The 16,302-nt window shown below is 35.7% G+C and overlaps 1 protein-coding gene, 1 non-coding gene and 1 pseudogene across 2 annotated transcripts; all 3 read right to left on the bottom strand.

Moving 5' to 3' along the window:
• Positions 1–145: 145 nt before the first annotated feature.
• On the bottom strand, positions 146–2,604 carry LOC122289935 (lactoylglutathione lyase GLX1-like). The gene is made up of 9 exons (XM_043097371.1): positions 2,483–2,604; positions 2,128–2,246; positions 1,917–2,041; positions 1,760–1,824; positions 1,462–1,674; positions 1,071–1,118; positions 857–967; positions 604–756; positions 146–414 (listed from the first exon to the last, which is right to left on the bottom strand). The coding sequence occupies exons 1-9, from the start codon at positions 2,540–2,542 to the stop codon at positions 364–366; spliced, it is 945 nt and encodes a 314-aa protein (XP_042953305.1). The 5' UTR covers positions 2,543–2,604; the 3' UTR covers positions 146–363.
• Positions 2,605–5,726: 3,122 nt separating this feature from the next.
• On the bottom strand, positions 5,727–13,123 carry LOC122289406 (annotated as a pseudogene).
• Positions 13,124–15,484: 2,361 nt separating this feature from the next.
• On the bottom strand, positions 15,485–15,557 carry TRNAF-GAA. Its single transcript has one exon. It is a non-coding gene; the product is annotated as a tRNA-Phe (tRNA).
• Positions 15,558–16,302: the final 745 nt, after the last annotated feature.

Genomic DNA, 16,302 nt, shown 5'->3' on the forward strand with positions numbered 1-16,302 from the left:
AATGCTCTGAGATACGAGTACGAGAGGATTTATGGGTTCGTCTTTTATTTTTTATTTTTATTTTAATTACTAGTCGTGTCACGTAGATCGGTTCGTTCTATCGGTTCAAATTGTTGGTCCCTGTAACACCGACCACAAGCGTAAATTTGTGCAACTGGTGCTACTACATACAAAGCCAGGTTTCTTATTGCATATAGCAAGCATACAATGTAAGCAATATAAGGAAGATACAAACAAGCTATTAACCAAAAAAAAAAAAAAAAAAAAAAAAGAAATGTGTAAAAGCATAAGCACTATAGAATTAGATATTGGTACGCCGCATGGAAAGGAATAAGCACGACCCAAATGCTAGATTTTGGTTGATCACTCTTTCTTCTGCACCTCCTTGAGATAATCTTTATTGTCCACTAAATCCTGTAAAATCAAGGGCACGTTTGATAAATGAGAATTTCTGTAATTATTTAGGATTCTTGGAAAATTTTTTGAGGGTGCTTCTCACAATCTTTTTTAGAATTCTGATCACTATATATCTAAAGACACAAACCCCAAACGAATTGTGTAAAGCAGTCATTGTCAGAGGATACAGTAAAGTTGAGAACTCACAGTCTTCCAGCCATCTGGATCAACGAAAGAAGTGATTTTGGTGTTGATTTGAGGAATTGGACCTGGTGGTAGAATTATTTGTCCTCCGAGTTCTTTGGTAACCAGTTTAACAGCTGCAGCACTCTTGTATACATTATCGGTACCAATAGCAACCTAGGGAAAGAAAGAACTCACGTTCTCATAAGTAAACAGCTATTTTAGTGAACATGAAAAACAAAGCTCAATGAGTAAAATCGAATATAGTATAGCGTACCTCTGCATATCCGTTTCCATTTGTGTACTCAGTTACGTTATAATTATATTTTAATTCCAGAACAGTAGTCTGAGTTCGATTGGATCCATATCCCACCATGCCAATAGTGAACTGTACATGCGATGCAGAAAAGATTGATTAAATGATGTCTGCCACAAGAAATGCATGGTGATTGTGTGGTGTACATGGAATTAAGTCTTGTCTAGAAAATCACCTTCTCTTGCGGGCTATCATACTTCAGCAGTAGGTTCATCCCCAATGCCTGCAAGAAGTGTAGGAAAAGAACCCAAAAGTCAGATAATGGCTAGATATGAGATGGGATAAATTTCTGTGGAGGAACATTGTGCAAGAACATGTAGACATGATGGGAGAGTGATCATATGCAAGGCAAATGGTTCTCTACATAAAGCAAGATTGAGAGCAGAGCTAAATTACTATATATGTATTCAGGATAATTCAAATGCAACCGAGTAAATAAGTTAATAAGACTGTATATTATAGTCAAACATACTCAGTTTTGATATGTGCATTTTGCTTCTAAACAGTCACTGCAAATAAAGATCCTGGGTAGTTAATTACGAAAAATAAGAGAAAAACACTACTACCTTTTCATAAAACTTAATAGCACGATCAAGATCGGCAACATGAAGCATTATTTGGCTGATTGGCTCAGGAGTTGGGGGACTCTGGATGAGCTCATAGGTATAGCCATCAGGATCCAGGCCGAAGGCGTAGATGGTCGAGGGCCCTGTCACTGTCCCTGGTTCATGGGTGATCACTCCACCCTTCGCTCGAATGTTTTCAACCATGGCATAGATCTAAGGAATTTAAGAGATTGAATAAGATTTTAAGGATACAAATTAACTGCAAGTTGTTCATGCTTAAACTTTGGTTAGTACTCACATCCTGAGTGGAAATTCCAATATGTCCAAAGGCAGTCCCAATCTCGTATTTTTCAACTCCATGAACTGTTTATTAGTAGATGATAAAACAAGCACCAAAGTTATTGATTGAAACGTAAAAACAAGTTTGAGGTAGGGAAATGTTCGAGAAGACATACTGCATGTAAACTCCAAAACGAAATGAGTGTCTCGAGGGCCAAACCCCACAACTGCTTTTGAGTACTTCAGTTTTGGGAAGTATTTTTGGCTCAGGAGCTTCATCCCAAGAGACTCTGTGTAAAACCTGTTGATCAAGGATGGAGACTTACACTTCTGAATATAAAGAACTAAAATTGCATTAAAGAATTATATATATGGTAAGAAACATACCTAATGGTCCGATTAAGATCACCAACTCTGATATCAGCATGGAGGAAACGACGATTATCCTTCTTCACCCATCCCAACACATCATCATTTGGGATGCGAGCTGCCATGCTTGATCTAATCTAATAATCATTTAGTTTTAATTAATAGATAATTAGCAACAAGTGAAAGCCTTTTTTTTTTCCACTGCCTCTAACAGCATGCAAATAAACTCTAAATGGTTGACAAGAAGAAAACAGCTAACAAAACAGAATAATGACCCAATTGTTACTTTAGGCATAAATATCATTCTAACTCGCATTAAACTTGAAATAAAACGATTTGGCGCCGTTGGTATAAAGCGAGCTTAATTAATTACCAGGGAGAGGAGCAAAACAACAGAATAAGCAAACTGCTTGTAAATAGCCATTTTAAGCATAGAAGATAGCCTGTATAACAATACACGATATATGGCCCTCTTGTACAAAGATTATGCACCACAATCACCTATTTATATAGAGTGCCTCTTTGAACTAGATCTGGTGTAAACGTGAAGTTTCAATTTCTCTCTCCGTTGAACTCGATCTATTTCGTTAAAAAAATGCAACGTAGATGCTTCACTTTCTTTGTCCAAACTAGAAATTTGCATTTTTTATTTCATTTTTTGACCAGAAAGGAGAGGGAAGATCACTTCAAGCTTCTTTGAAAATCTGATATTGGACTTTCAATTTTTTTTTTCAATCTTATCTTTGTCCATTGATAAGTAAGAACATGCAGTACTTTTAGAGGATGAAAAGAGAGAGAGGACTTTTTTTTAAAAGAAAATGATAATATGATTATTAAATATGCCTATTTATATATTTTTATTTTTTATTTTATTTTTAATAATTATGGAAGTAACTATTAATATATTATAAGTGAATTTATATATTTTTTTCTTAATTGTTTAACATGTTTAAAAAATGATTAAAAGAGTAAAAGAACTCAATTGTACTAATGTGCATATTTGACCTGTATGTTTGGTATTTATCCTCGAAAATCTCATGCTTGTGAAAATAATTATATCGTATTTAAGATTTTCTCATTTCCTTTTCGTTGACTTTGATTAACTTTCCTTCATTCCCGCCTAATGCAAGACTTTCCATTATTATCGCGTTTCTAGACTAGCTGACATGTCAAATGGATTTGATCGTTCTTTCAATGCATTGAAATGTCGATCATAGCTATATATATATATTTAGAAAGCGACTGATGGTTTCGAACCGCATGGTAGTCGTTGATAAAGCGATGGGATAAGCTGATTGCATGAAAGTAATCGGATTCTACGGCCATTAATATATACACATGAATGCTGTTATGTTCATGGACTTTTGCACGCAAATACGTGCAATTTGCTGCAACCCCTTTTCAGTTTAGACCTGGCATGCACTATTGGAAATGAGGGCCAAAGTTGGATGGAAGACTGATCGATCTTGTTTAGAGTTGTTGGCTTTACAAAGCTTATCTTTAAATAAAGTCTAGAAACAGGGACTTCGTGTTTTGTAAACACAACAACAACAATTTGAAACCAAGTTAATTAATGCATGTCTGTCTTGAACAAAGACGTACGGTACCCTTCACCTTGTCGTGCTCATCCAGGCTAGCAAAATCAAGTTCATTGACATGTTAAAACGAACATATCCATCCATCAACATTATATATTAATGTTGCTTTGAATTCCTAATATTTTTAAATTGTTTCTGGAACACTAGCTGAATTATTATATGTATGGTTTGGTCTTTGCCATCTTATTTCTGCTGCCACTACAAAAAAAATGACATTTTGCAAAATTGGTTACTAATAGTCTTTTCGTTGCTATAAATTGGTCGCAAAAGGCCATTCTTCTTGTAGTGTGCCCCTTTAATCGAAAGGAAAATGTACCCCTTTTATTGTATTTTATACAGGCTAAACTTATAAATTACATATATAATTATGATGTACTACTTTCCATTCTTTAATATATAAGACCATTCACATTGGTTTATCTATATATATGCAAATGTAAATACATTTTTGCATAACTAAACCATTAAATTAAATACATTGGATTATGTGTGTGTGTATATATATATATAAATAGTTCCATAACTATGAATAGTGCCAATACATCTTTGCAAATGCACTGTTCATTTTACAAATGCTATTTTCTTAATTTTTTTTTCTCTCTCATCCCACTCTCTCTCTCTCTCGACACCAACATGATTATTTTTGCTAATAGAATTTGTATTAAAGAAGGATTTTATGTAGTGGGTGTTAATTGCAAAATATATAAAAAATTAATAATAAAAATATATATTTTACTATTAGTTTAATTTAAAGATATATAATTTAACGTGAGAATTTTTCTTGAATGATAAAGATAATCTCTAAAATATATGATTTTAATTTACATATATAAATCAATTCCATTATTTTCAGCCATCTCATAATTGGACTTTCGGTAGTTGTAACCCATTAATCAATATATAGTAAGTGAAAAAAAAAAAAAAAAGTGGAGTTGAAAGGTCTTTTAAAGCCCATTAAGAGTGTTTGGGATTGAAGTGGCCCAAAAAGTACGGTAAATTGGCAGTGGTAATGTATTAGAATAAACTAAAACAAAACAATAAAATTGCGGAAAGCGTGGATCAAAGTGACATCAAACATCCTTCGGATCTACGCTTTGTTGTAATTGAAATAGAAATACTTTTATACTCCAATTTGGGTTTTGAAGTAGTGTTTCGAATGGTTTCTTCCATTTTTTTTTCTTTTTTTAATATATTTAGTAATTAAAGAAGTATTTTTAATGATATTGTGAATTTTTTATTTTTAAAAAATATTTAAAAATATTTAAAAAATGAATTAAAAAAAATTAGTTTGTTCGGTGAGTTTTCAGGCTACATCTTTACATGGATGTAGCACCACTCTTATTGAAATCATTTAAACTTATTGTATATTAATTATTAATGATATTTCTTATTTTTTAACTTTTTTTATAAAATTTAAACTTATCTCAACATACTTCATACATTTAAACACATTTCTAAACTTATTTATATTCAAACATATTTCAATAAGATCTATAAAATATTACTATTCACCGATTAAATTAGATCATCTCAGTATCTAAATGCAACCTTAGGCTTGGTTTGAATAGTAATGTTCCCTCATTTCATCTTAATATCGAAACACTATAAGTATCTTGCTATCAAAACCAGGCTAGTGATAAAATTACATGGTCTAAACTAGAGTCCGGTTACATTGATTCAAATCAAGGGCAAAGTTTATAACGATTAGATAAAATGAGATATGGTAGTATGTGAAAACAAACAAAACTCAAGTTACTGGATTCTTCCACAAGCTCAAATTTGTGCAACAGCCAACAGGTGCTACTACATACAAACTACAAAGCCATGTTTCTTATTTTATATGGAAAGCATACGATATAAGCCTGCTTACATAATCTTGCAAGTAATATGGGAAGATACAAACAAGTTATTATTAAAAAAAAATGAACGTACAAAGCACTGTAGATTTTGGTCCGCCACAGGGCTCCTTTCTCAATATGAGAATGAATAGGCACTACCCAAATTCTAGATTTTGGTTCATCACTCTTTCTTACGCAGTTCTTTCAGATAATATTTATTGTCCACCAAATCCTGTAAAACCAATGGCACGTTTGATAAATGAGAATGTCTGTAGTTATTTAGGATTCTTGGAAAAAATTTTGGGACGTGTTTCTCACAATCTTCTTTAGAATTTTGATCACTATATATCTAAAGACACAAACCCCAAACGAATTGTGTAAAGCAGTCATTGTGAGAGGATACAGTAAGTTGAGAACTCGCAGTCTTCCAGCCATCTGGATCAACGAAAGAAGTGATTTTGGTGTTGATTTGAGGAATTGGACCTGGTGGTAGAATTATTTAATAACAAAGTAAAAACAATAAAAGACATCTTCTGAATATTGCAATCAAAAATATGTTGTAAAAAGGTTATCAATTACAATGAGTATTACACTGCTTATATAGGCACCAAATCAGTGAGTGCGTAGAGGGCAAAACAGTAAACGTAAATGAAGTTTGTTATAACAGAAGAAGAGTATTGAAGCTTCTAGAGCTACTGTGTGAGTTGCTGAGATGGATTATCCAGCTTGGATTTATTTGAGTGTGTATTGTCTTGAGTAAGGTTGATACGCCCCCTCGAGTCTACTGGGGTATCAATCACAGTGAGACTCGATCGTAGACTGAAAAATCGATCAGAAACCAATGGTTTAGTGAATACATCCGCAAGTTGATCTTTGCTGCTGCAGAATTGAACTTGAAGGGTCTTTGCAGCTACTCTATCTCTGACAAAGTGAAAATCCACATCCATATGCTTGGTTCTTGAGTGATAGACAGGATTGGAACTTAAGTATGTTGCTCCAAGGTTATCACACCATAGAGTAGGTGGTTGGAACAATGAGAATCCAAGGTCTTTTATCAGTGTCTGTAACCAAATAAGTTCTGCTATTGTGTTGGCCAAAGATTTGTACTCGGCCTCAGTGCTTGAGCGAGCAACAGTATGTTGCTTACGGGAACTCCAAGAAATTAAGTGATTGCCCAAAAAAATACAGAAGCCTCCTGTAGATCTCCGATCGTCAGGGCATCCAGCCCAGTCTGCATCTGAGTATGCATGAAGTGTAAAACCAGTTTTTTTGTTGGAGAAAAACAGACCATGATTAATGGTGGATTTGAGATATCTGAGAATTCTTTTTACTGCTGTCCAGTGAGTGTTTTTGGGGTCATGCATGAATTGACAAACTTTATTGACAGCGAAGGCAACATCAGGCCGAGTTAGAGAAAGGTATTGAAGGCTGCCAACAATACTTCGAAACAGAGTTATATTCTCAAAGGAGGGTAAGTCAAATTTTGAGAGTTTGGTTGAGGCAGACATAGGAGAGGAAATGGGATTAGCACCAAGCAGATTGGTTTTCTTTAGCAAATCAGAGATATATTTCCTTTGAGAGATAAGTAAACCATTACTTAGGTAATTAAGTTCTAACCCAAGGAAATAAGATAAAGGTCCCAAATCAGTAACAGGAAAAGCACGACCCAAAGAATCAAGCAATTGATCAACAACAGAGTTAGAGGATGATGTAATGATCATATCATCAACATAGACTAGAATGAAAATGAAGAGATTACTTTGATGCAAAATAAACAGTGATGGGTCACCCTTAGAAGCCACAAAACCATAATCACATAGCCAAGAACTGAGCTCCGAGAACCAAGCCCTCGGAGCTTGCTTAAGGCCATAAATGGCCTTATTTAATTTGCACACATAGTCAGGCCGAGTAGGATCAATAAAGCCTTGCGGCTGTTGCATAAACACAGTTTCAGTGAGAGTGCCATGAAGAAACGCATTTTGTATGTCTATTTGCCTAAGATTCCAGCCTCTAGAAATAGCAAGAGATAAGACCAAACGAATGGTTGAGGGTTTTACCACAGGGCTGAATGTCTCGGTATAGTCAATACCGTGTTGTTGATGGAAGCCCTTTGCAACAAGCCTTGCTTTCCTTCTCTCAATGGAGCCATCGGGTTTTAGCTTGGTCCGAAATACCCACCTGCAACCAACGACATTAGTAATAGAGGAAGGAGGTACAAGAGTCCACGTATTGGTTTTGACAAGGGCTTCAAACTCTTTGGTCATAGCTGATTTCCATTCGGGAAATTTTGAAGCAACAGTGAAGGAGGAGGGGTCATCGGGAACCATAGCAGTGGACATGTAGCAGTGGCGAGTTGGGTACGGAATCGTGCCGTCAGTGATGATACGAGGACGAGAGGAGTTAGTTTGAGAGCGGGTAATGATTGGAGATCGAGGAGGAATTAAAAGAGGAAGATTCGGAGGAGGTAAGGATTGAGATTCGGTGAGAGGATTGGAGGAGGAGATAGATCTAGGGTTCGGTTGAGAGAAATTTGGGGAAGCAATCGTAGGGTGTTGGGAAGGAGATGCAGAGATGGGATCAGGGGTATTATTAGAGGGCTCGGGTTGTGGTGTGGGTTGTGGTGTGGGCCGAGAGGTAGAGGGTTGAGGATTGAGCATAGGATCAGAATGAGTGATAACAAGATTAGGTTGAGTGGTGATGGGCCGAGGCTGGGATGTGGGTCGGGAGGAAAAGTTAGAAGGTGGAGGTAAGTGAGAAGTGGGCGCTGGGCCCAGAACAGAAACACAGGGAAGTAAAACTGTTTGAGAATTGGGCTGAAGGGTAGATGAAGACTGGATGGGCTTGGAAGATGGAAAGTGTTTTTCATTGAAGAGAACATCTCGGGAGATATAAAGCCGATTGGATTTTTGATCAAGACATTTATAACCTTTGTGTGAGGGGCTATATCCAAGAAAAAGACACGAGGTGGAACGGAAATTGAGTTTATGACGATTGTAAGGACGTAAATTTGGCCAACATTCACAGCCAAAAACTTTTAAAAAAGAATAATCGGGGGGTTTATGATACACCATAAAGTATGGTGAACGATGTTGCAAAATTGGCGTGGGAAGTAAATTGATGAGGTAAGTAGCTGTCTCAAAAGCATCATCCCAATATGATAAGGGAAGAGAGGCTTGTGCTAAAAGCGCAAGACCAGTTTCGACTATATGCCGATGTTTTCTTTCAACAATGCCGTTTTGTTGGTGTGTGTGAGGACAAGAAAAACGATGAGTGATGCCAAGATTTTTGCAAAGATTTGTGAGAGGACGAAATTCACCCCCTGCATCCGTTTGGATGGAAATGATTTTTGAATTAAAAAATCGTTCAGCAAAGGAAATAAAAGAGGAAAAAATATTAAGAACATCGGATTTATTTTTAAGGGGAAAAAGCCAAGTAAATCTAGTAAAGTGATCCACTATTGATAGATAGTACTTGAAACCATTTCTTGAAACAAAAGGGGCCGGGCCCCATACATCAGCCCATAACAAGTCTAAGGGCTTAACCGAAAGAGTGGTAGCCAATTTAAAAGGTAATTGATGGGCCTTGGCCAAGGGACATTGAGAACATGTAAATGAGGGGTTTGGAAAATAAGGCAAGCAGGTGGTGCGCAAGATGCGAGCAACGGTTTCAAGGGATGGATGACCGAGCCTCTGATGCCAGCAATCAATGGAAGCTTTTTCACCAATGTGAGCTGATGGAGATGCAGAAGCAAGGGATGATGGAAAGAGATAGAGGCCGTCACGTGCTGGACCGCTGATGAGGAGCTTGCTGGTCCGAGTGTCCTTTACCAGAAAATGGGTAGCATGAAATTCAAAAAAGCATGAGTTGTCAATGCAAAATTGCAAAACAGAGACCAAATTCTTTGTTATTGAGGGCACATGAAGCAGATTACGAAGCTTAAAAGAATTAGAGTTGAGAGAGAATGAGGAATCACCAATGTTCTGAATTGATAGGCCCGTTCCATTGCCAACTCGCATCTGTTCAGTGCCACTATATGGTTCGGATGAAAGGTTCAGCTGAGATAAATCATGAGTAATATGATGAGTAGCAACGCTGTCCGGGTACCATGTGGGATCGGGTATGGCTGAAGGTGAAGTGTAATTTGCAGAGAATGATCTAGGGGGATCATACTGGTATGCATGGTCAAATCGAAAATGGCATTGAAGAGCAACGTGACCCACTTTGTTGCACACCTAACAGGTTGGTCTATTGGATTGGGGATTTGGGTTACTGGAAAAAGATGAATACCTTCCTCTATTTGAAGAGAACCTGCCTCGTCCACGGCCATTACGGCTGCCACGATAGGTACCTCTTCCTCGTTGGTCACGTGAGCTAAAGTTTGCCGATGGTTCAAAAGGTGTTTGAAGGCTTGTGCTTCGAGCAAGGTGACTTAAACGATTTTCGTGAGCCAGCAGTAAGTGATAAAGTTCATTCACAGTTATGGGGTCTGATCTGGTGGTGATGGAAGTAATAAAACTTTCATAGTTGGACCCAAGACCATTTAAGAGATATGTGACGATTTCTTTATCAGGAAGAGGAGTTCCTGTGGCAGCAAGGGTGTCCACTAACATTTTTACTCTGCTAAAGTAATCAGCAATGGTTTGCTCACCACGATTCAAATTGGTAAGCTGAAACCGGATTTGAAAATCCTTTGCCTGAGAGTGAGAACTGAACATTTTCTCAAGTGAGACCCATAGATCTCTTGATGTTTTAGAAGTAATAACATGAGCAATGATGGAGTCTGTTAAAGACGAGAATAAAATGCTTAAAATGAATTGATCAGTTCGCTGCCATGAGAGATAGGCAGGATTGATCTTCAGAGTAGAAGTTTCTTCAGATGAAATCATATAGGGAGGGGAAGACTGAGTGCCATCGACATATGAGTAGAGGTCTTGGCCTCGGAGATAAGTTGATATCTGTACCTTCCAGAGTAAAAAATTTTCAGAGTTAAGTTTAAGTGTAACCAAATGTGAAAAAGAAGAAGAAATGGGGGTGGAAGAAAGATTTGTGGCCATGATAGAAACGGATCAGAGAGACTGCTAGTCTTAGCAGCTCTGATACCATAATAACAAAGTAAAAACAATAAAAGACATCTTCTGAATATTGCAATCAAAAATATGTTGTAAAAAGGTTATCAATTACAATGAGTATTACACTGCTTATATAGGCACCAAATCAGTGAGTGCGTAGAGGGCAAAACAGTAAACGTAAATGAAGTTTGTTATAACAGAAGAAGAGTATTGAAGCTTCTAGAGCTACTGTGTGAGCTGCTGAGATGGATTATCTAGCTTGGATTTATTTGAGTGTGTATTGTCTTGAGTAAGGTTGATATTATTTGTCCTCCGAGTTCTTTGGCAACCAGTTTAATAGCTGCAGCACTCTTGTATACATTATCGGTACTAATAGCAAGCTAGGGATAGAAAGAAGTCTTATTCTCATAAGAAAACAGCTATTTTAGTGAACATAAAAAATAAAGCTCAATGAGTAAAATCGAATATAGCATACCTTTGTATATCCGTTTCCTCGGGTACTCGGTTACACTATAATTATATGTCAATTCCACAGCAGTAGTCTGAGTTAGATTGGATCCATACTCCATCATAACAAAGGTGAACTATACATGAGAGGTAGAAAAGATTGATTAAATAATGTTTGTGTTAACTTTTTTACTCATTTTTAGTCTCTAGAAAGAAAATAAAGGGCATAGGCCTAAAGCTATAAATAAGAGGCTTATCTTTTTATATAGCATACCTTTGTATATCCGTTTCCTCGTGTACTCGATTACACTATAATTATATATCAATTCTGCAGCAGTAGTCTGAGTTAGATTGGACCATATTCCATCGTAACAAAGGTGAACTATACATGAGAGGCATAAAAGATTGATTAAATAATGTTTGTGTTGACTTTTTTACTCATTTTTAGTCCCACACCAGTAGAAAGAAAATAAAGGACATAAGCTCAGAGCTATAAATAAGAGTCTTAGTCTTTTAATTTATGTATACCAGTTAAAAACTTATCTAATAACTTTTGACTTTAATTAAATTTTTTTGTTGACCTTTTTGTAAAAAGAAAAGGGTGTGAAGTTAAAGTTTTGCTAGTGAAAAAATTTTGTGAGTGCGTTTGGAGTAAGGAGAAAAATTGTATGATTGTAATAATTTTTCACATAGTGAATTTTCTTCTCTAGATCTTGTGTTTTTTTCCTGTTTAGGAGTTTTTACGTAACTATCTTGTATTGTTATTATTTTTCTATTTTTCTTGTTATTCTTGCACAAGGTAGATTCTATGAGAGTGAATTTGGGAGGTCTAAATTTTTAACAATTGATATAAAATCCACTAGATTCTTTTTGTGGAGTGGAGTTTTAGTGTGGTAGTATGGATATGTACAGTCTAAAAAGGTTATGTTTAGGAAATTGAAAATTTTAAGTGTGTCCATTGTGACTCTCCAATCTTTTTTGGAAACTTACTTAGTGAGATACTATTCATTTTTACAGTAAATTCATTAAACTAATGTTAGGAAGTAGGGTTCAAATCCTATCAGATTTGAGGTCGAGAAATTATTTTACACAAGGCGTTGAAGGGCAGATCAACCCTTGAAGTCAATAGTGATACTAGTGACTGGTGAAACGGCTAATACAAGGAGCAGATTCTGCAAGTGGCTCCAAGTCAATAAATGGAGATACTGAAAATGATGTTCACATTTTGTCTCTCTCCATGGAAGACTTTGATCTTTAAAAAGGGACATGTACGTCCCCATGGCATGTCGTTAATTTTTAAAAATTGTCATGATAAAATATGTGTTAATATTAACGGGTCCATAAGTTTGAACAAGCATTGGTTTGGCATTGATGCAGGGTGTGTGGTGGAAATTCATGTCAATAGCTCATGAACTTTCAGGAGAGCCAAACGTGGAAGTTACACCATAATTTTCAGTAAAGTTATTTTTTGACATGGGCCGAAGTGAAATGTTTGGAATTGGTTTATTCTGAATGTGTATGCTTTTATGGTGAAACATGATAGATGAAACTATGGTGCAAGAACAATATTAGATATGATGGTAGAGTGATAATATGCAAGGCAAATGGTTCTCTACATAAAGCTAGATTGAGAGCAGTGCTAACTTGCTACACATGTATTTAGGATAATAACTATACACGTATTCAGGATAATTCATATGCAACCTAGTAAATTAGTTGATATCATTGTATATTACAACCATTACCATAGTTAAACATGCTCAGTTCTGATATATGCATTTTGCTTCTAAGCGTACAGTCGCTGCAAATGTGGGTTCTGGGTAGTTACTTACTAAAAATAAGAGAAAAGCACTACCACCTTTTCATAAAACTTCATAACACGATCAAGATCGGCGACATGAAGCATTATATGACTGAGTGGCTCTGGAGTTGGGGGCCTTTGGATGAGCTCATGGGTATAGCCATCTGGATGCAAGTCAAAGGCAAAGACGATCGAGAGCCCTGTCGCTGACCCTGGTTCACGGGTGATCACTCCACCCTTTGCTCGAATGTTTTCAGCCATGGCATAGATCTAAGGGGTTTAAGAGCTTGAATAAGATTTCGAAGACACAAATTAATTAACAGAAAAATTGTTCATGCTTAACCTGCCGTCAGTACTCACATCCTGAGTGGCAATTCCAATATGTCCAAAGGCAGTCCCAATCTCCTTTTTTTTCCATTGCCTCTAACAGCATGCAAATAAACTCTAAATGGTTGACAAGAAGAAAACAGCTAACAAAGCAGAATAATGACCCAATTGTTGCTCAGGCATAAATATCATTCTAACTCGCATTAAACTTGAAATAAAATGCTTTGGCGCCGTTGGTATAAAGCGAGCTTAATTAATTACCAGGAAGAGGAGTAAAACAACAGAATAAGCAAACTGCTTGTAAATAGTCATTTTAAGCACAGAAGATTAAGATTGCCTGTACAACAATACACGAAATATAGCACTCTTGTGCAAAGATGAGGCACTCCAATCACCTATTTATATAGAGTGCCTCTTTGGACGGGGCTGGTGGAGTTTACACCAACCAATGAATGCCCATAACATCAGTATCCTATTATTTCACCAGCTTTCCATTTCTCTCTCTCCTTTGAACTCTCTTTTGATAAAAACCATTCACCCAGACGCTTCATTTTCTTTGTCTAAACTAGAAAGTTGAATTTTTTTTGCTTTTTTTATTTTTTTCATCTTTTGACGGTGGGACGTGGGTGGAGGATCACATTCAGCAGCCGAAGACCAAAGAGGTAACACTTGACCGTTTACAAAATCACATTCATTTTTTGTTCCATAAGGTTCTTTGAAAATCTAATACTACTAGACCGCCTAATGCAAGACTTTCCATTATATTATTGAGTTCCTAGATTAAATGACATGTCAAATCGATGGTTTCAAACCGTATGGCACATTATAATTGTTGTTGACATCCTCTATACACATAACATTTGCACTGGGTGGCCTGGCGTAAAGTAATGGGGGAAGATTATATGAAAGTAATCGGAGGGATAGTTCGTGATTTTAGAGGGGGACTCTTGGTGCTTTGATGGCCTATTATGGAAGCGGCACCAACACAATAGCTGAGACAAGGGCACTGCTAGATGGTCTGCGAATTTGAACGGATTATGCTCCAACAGACAAATGTCGTGGTTAATACTGATTCCCGATTTTTGGTGAAGTACTGGTGGAATGGAGAGAGTGATTTACATTGATATGTGCAAGAGGACTGAGAGAGAATTATTTATTATACAAAGAATTTGAACCTACAAAGAATGTGCAAAGGGACATATGAAAGATTTTGAGACGACCCCAAAGGAGATAATAGGTTTTGCTTTTCGTATACATATTTTTCCAGGGGCGGAACCAGAAAATTTGGTTTGGAGGGGCAAGTTAAAAAAAAATAATTTTGAGGGGGTCAAATACTAATTTTCATATAATTTTCTTTGTAAAAACACCTTTAAAATTGTAATTTTCATATGATTTTAAAAATTTTGGGGGGGCTTAAGGCCCTTAGTAGTTCCGCCCCTGTATTTTTCTTTAGGTTGAGATTTGTTTTTATAGCATTCCTCCACCATAAATGAGGTTTCAATAAAATTAGAGTCTCATCCTAAAAATAAATAAAATGGGATTCTACAGCCAACAAATATACAATGTTGTTATGTTCTTGGACTTCTGCACGCAAATACATTCTATTTGCTGCAGCCCCTTCTGAATTTAGACCCCAGCAGAACAGAAAATGAGGGCCAAAGTTGGATGGAAGTCTAATCTTGTTTAGAGTAGTTGGCTTTCCATTATATATTTGTATAGTTAGATACATGCATCTTTTTACAAAGCTTATCTTTAAAGAAAGAAGAAGTTCTATATACAAGAATTACAGACAAGAATTATATGGTTTGGTCTTTGCCCTTTTCCTTCCACCGCCCCTTTAATCAAAAAGGAAAATGTACGACTTTTATGGTATTTTTATATAGCTTAAACTTTAAATTACATATATAATTAATGACGTACTTTCCACTCTTCGATTTATAAGCAATCACATAATTGGTTTTTGGGAGTCGTAACACATCATCAGTAATCAATATCTAGTAAGTTGTCTTGAAAGGTCTTTTAAAGCCCCACATTAAGAGCGTTTGAAGTTGAAGTAGCCCAAAATTAGACTAAAATGGTATTGGAAAATGGGCTTTGTTACGTATAGTCGGTAAATGCAGTCGGCGTGCAGTCGGCTGTACAGAATGAATAAAAAAAAATTATAAAATTTTTTTTTTATATTCAGGGAGATCTACATGAATAAAAAAAATTATAAAAATAATTTTTTTTTTCATATAGGTTTTGTATTAATTCACTTTTTTACAACCGATGCAAAAAATATTTTTCTTGAAAAATTGCGGTGAGCGTGGATCGAACACGCGACCTTCAGATCTTCAGTCTGACGCTCTCCCAACTGAGCTATCCCCGCTGTTTGACTCTTATGTTTTCAATAGTATTAAATAATCTTCGAAATTTCAATTTATTTATTTATCACTTTAAGATCTAAATCTCCTATAGAAAGTTTAAATAAAACCCGCAACTACCACCTATAAGCAATAAATTTTCATAAATTATTTAAGGACACTATCCAATTATATATGCCGTATTTCGCCACGCCATTTCAAAAATAAAATAAAAATTGAAGGAATAGTGCAACTATTAAATACCACCTAGAATTTTGGGCCTAGTTTGATTAATGAAATCATTTTATTTTATCTTATTTTAAAAAAATTTAGAGTGGGACAAGACAGTAATTACATCTTTTTAAAATTTTAAAATAAAATATAATAAATAATTTAATTTTTAAAAAATTTTAAAATAAAAATAATATTTTGCTCTACAGACTGACTTTACATACATTATCAGTTTTCAGTACCAACAAACTCATACGTTCAGTTTCTCTCACGTCATGTATGAAATTTATCTTTAAAATTAGTATGTAAAACACATTATTAGAATTGTAATATTTAAAATTTCTTTTTAAAAAAAAAAAATTAAAATATGTTATGTAAGCTATTTATTAAATATTCTTCACAGACTTGAAAATATAATTTTTATAAAATTGATTATCGCTCCACAAATCTCTCGATATACTTATTATTTCCAATACAATGACTCCTTCTTCAGCGGCGCCAATATAAGCGATGCAATCGATTACTTTGGGAAATCGGAAA

The sequence above is a fragment of the Carya illinoinensis genome, chromosome 12 (assembly GCF_018687715.1).
Source record: "Carya illinoinensis cultivar Pawnee chromosome 12, C.illinoinensisPawnee_v1, whole genome shotgun sequence".
Classification (NCBI taxonomy): domain Eukaryota; kingdom Viridiplantae; phylum Streptophyta; class Magnoliopsida; order Fagales; family Juglandaceae; genus Carya; species Carya illinoinensis.

Coding starts and splice junctions, on each gene's coding strand:
- LOC122289935 (XM_043097371.1), bottom strand. CDS start 2,542: ATGCTTAAAATGGCTATTTACAAGCAGTTTGCTTATTCTGTTGTTTTG. Junction 2,042..2,127: donor GATCTTAATCGGACCATTAG/GTATGTTTCTTA, acceptor CTTGATCAACAG/GTTTTACACAGAGTCTCTTG. Junction 757..856: donor ATGGAAACGGATATGCAGAG/GTACGCTATACT, acceptor TTCTTTCCCTAG/GTTGCTATTGGTACCGATAA.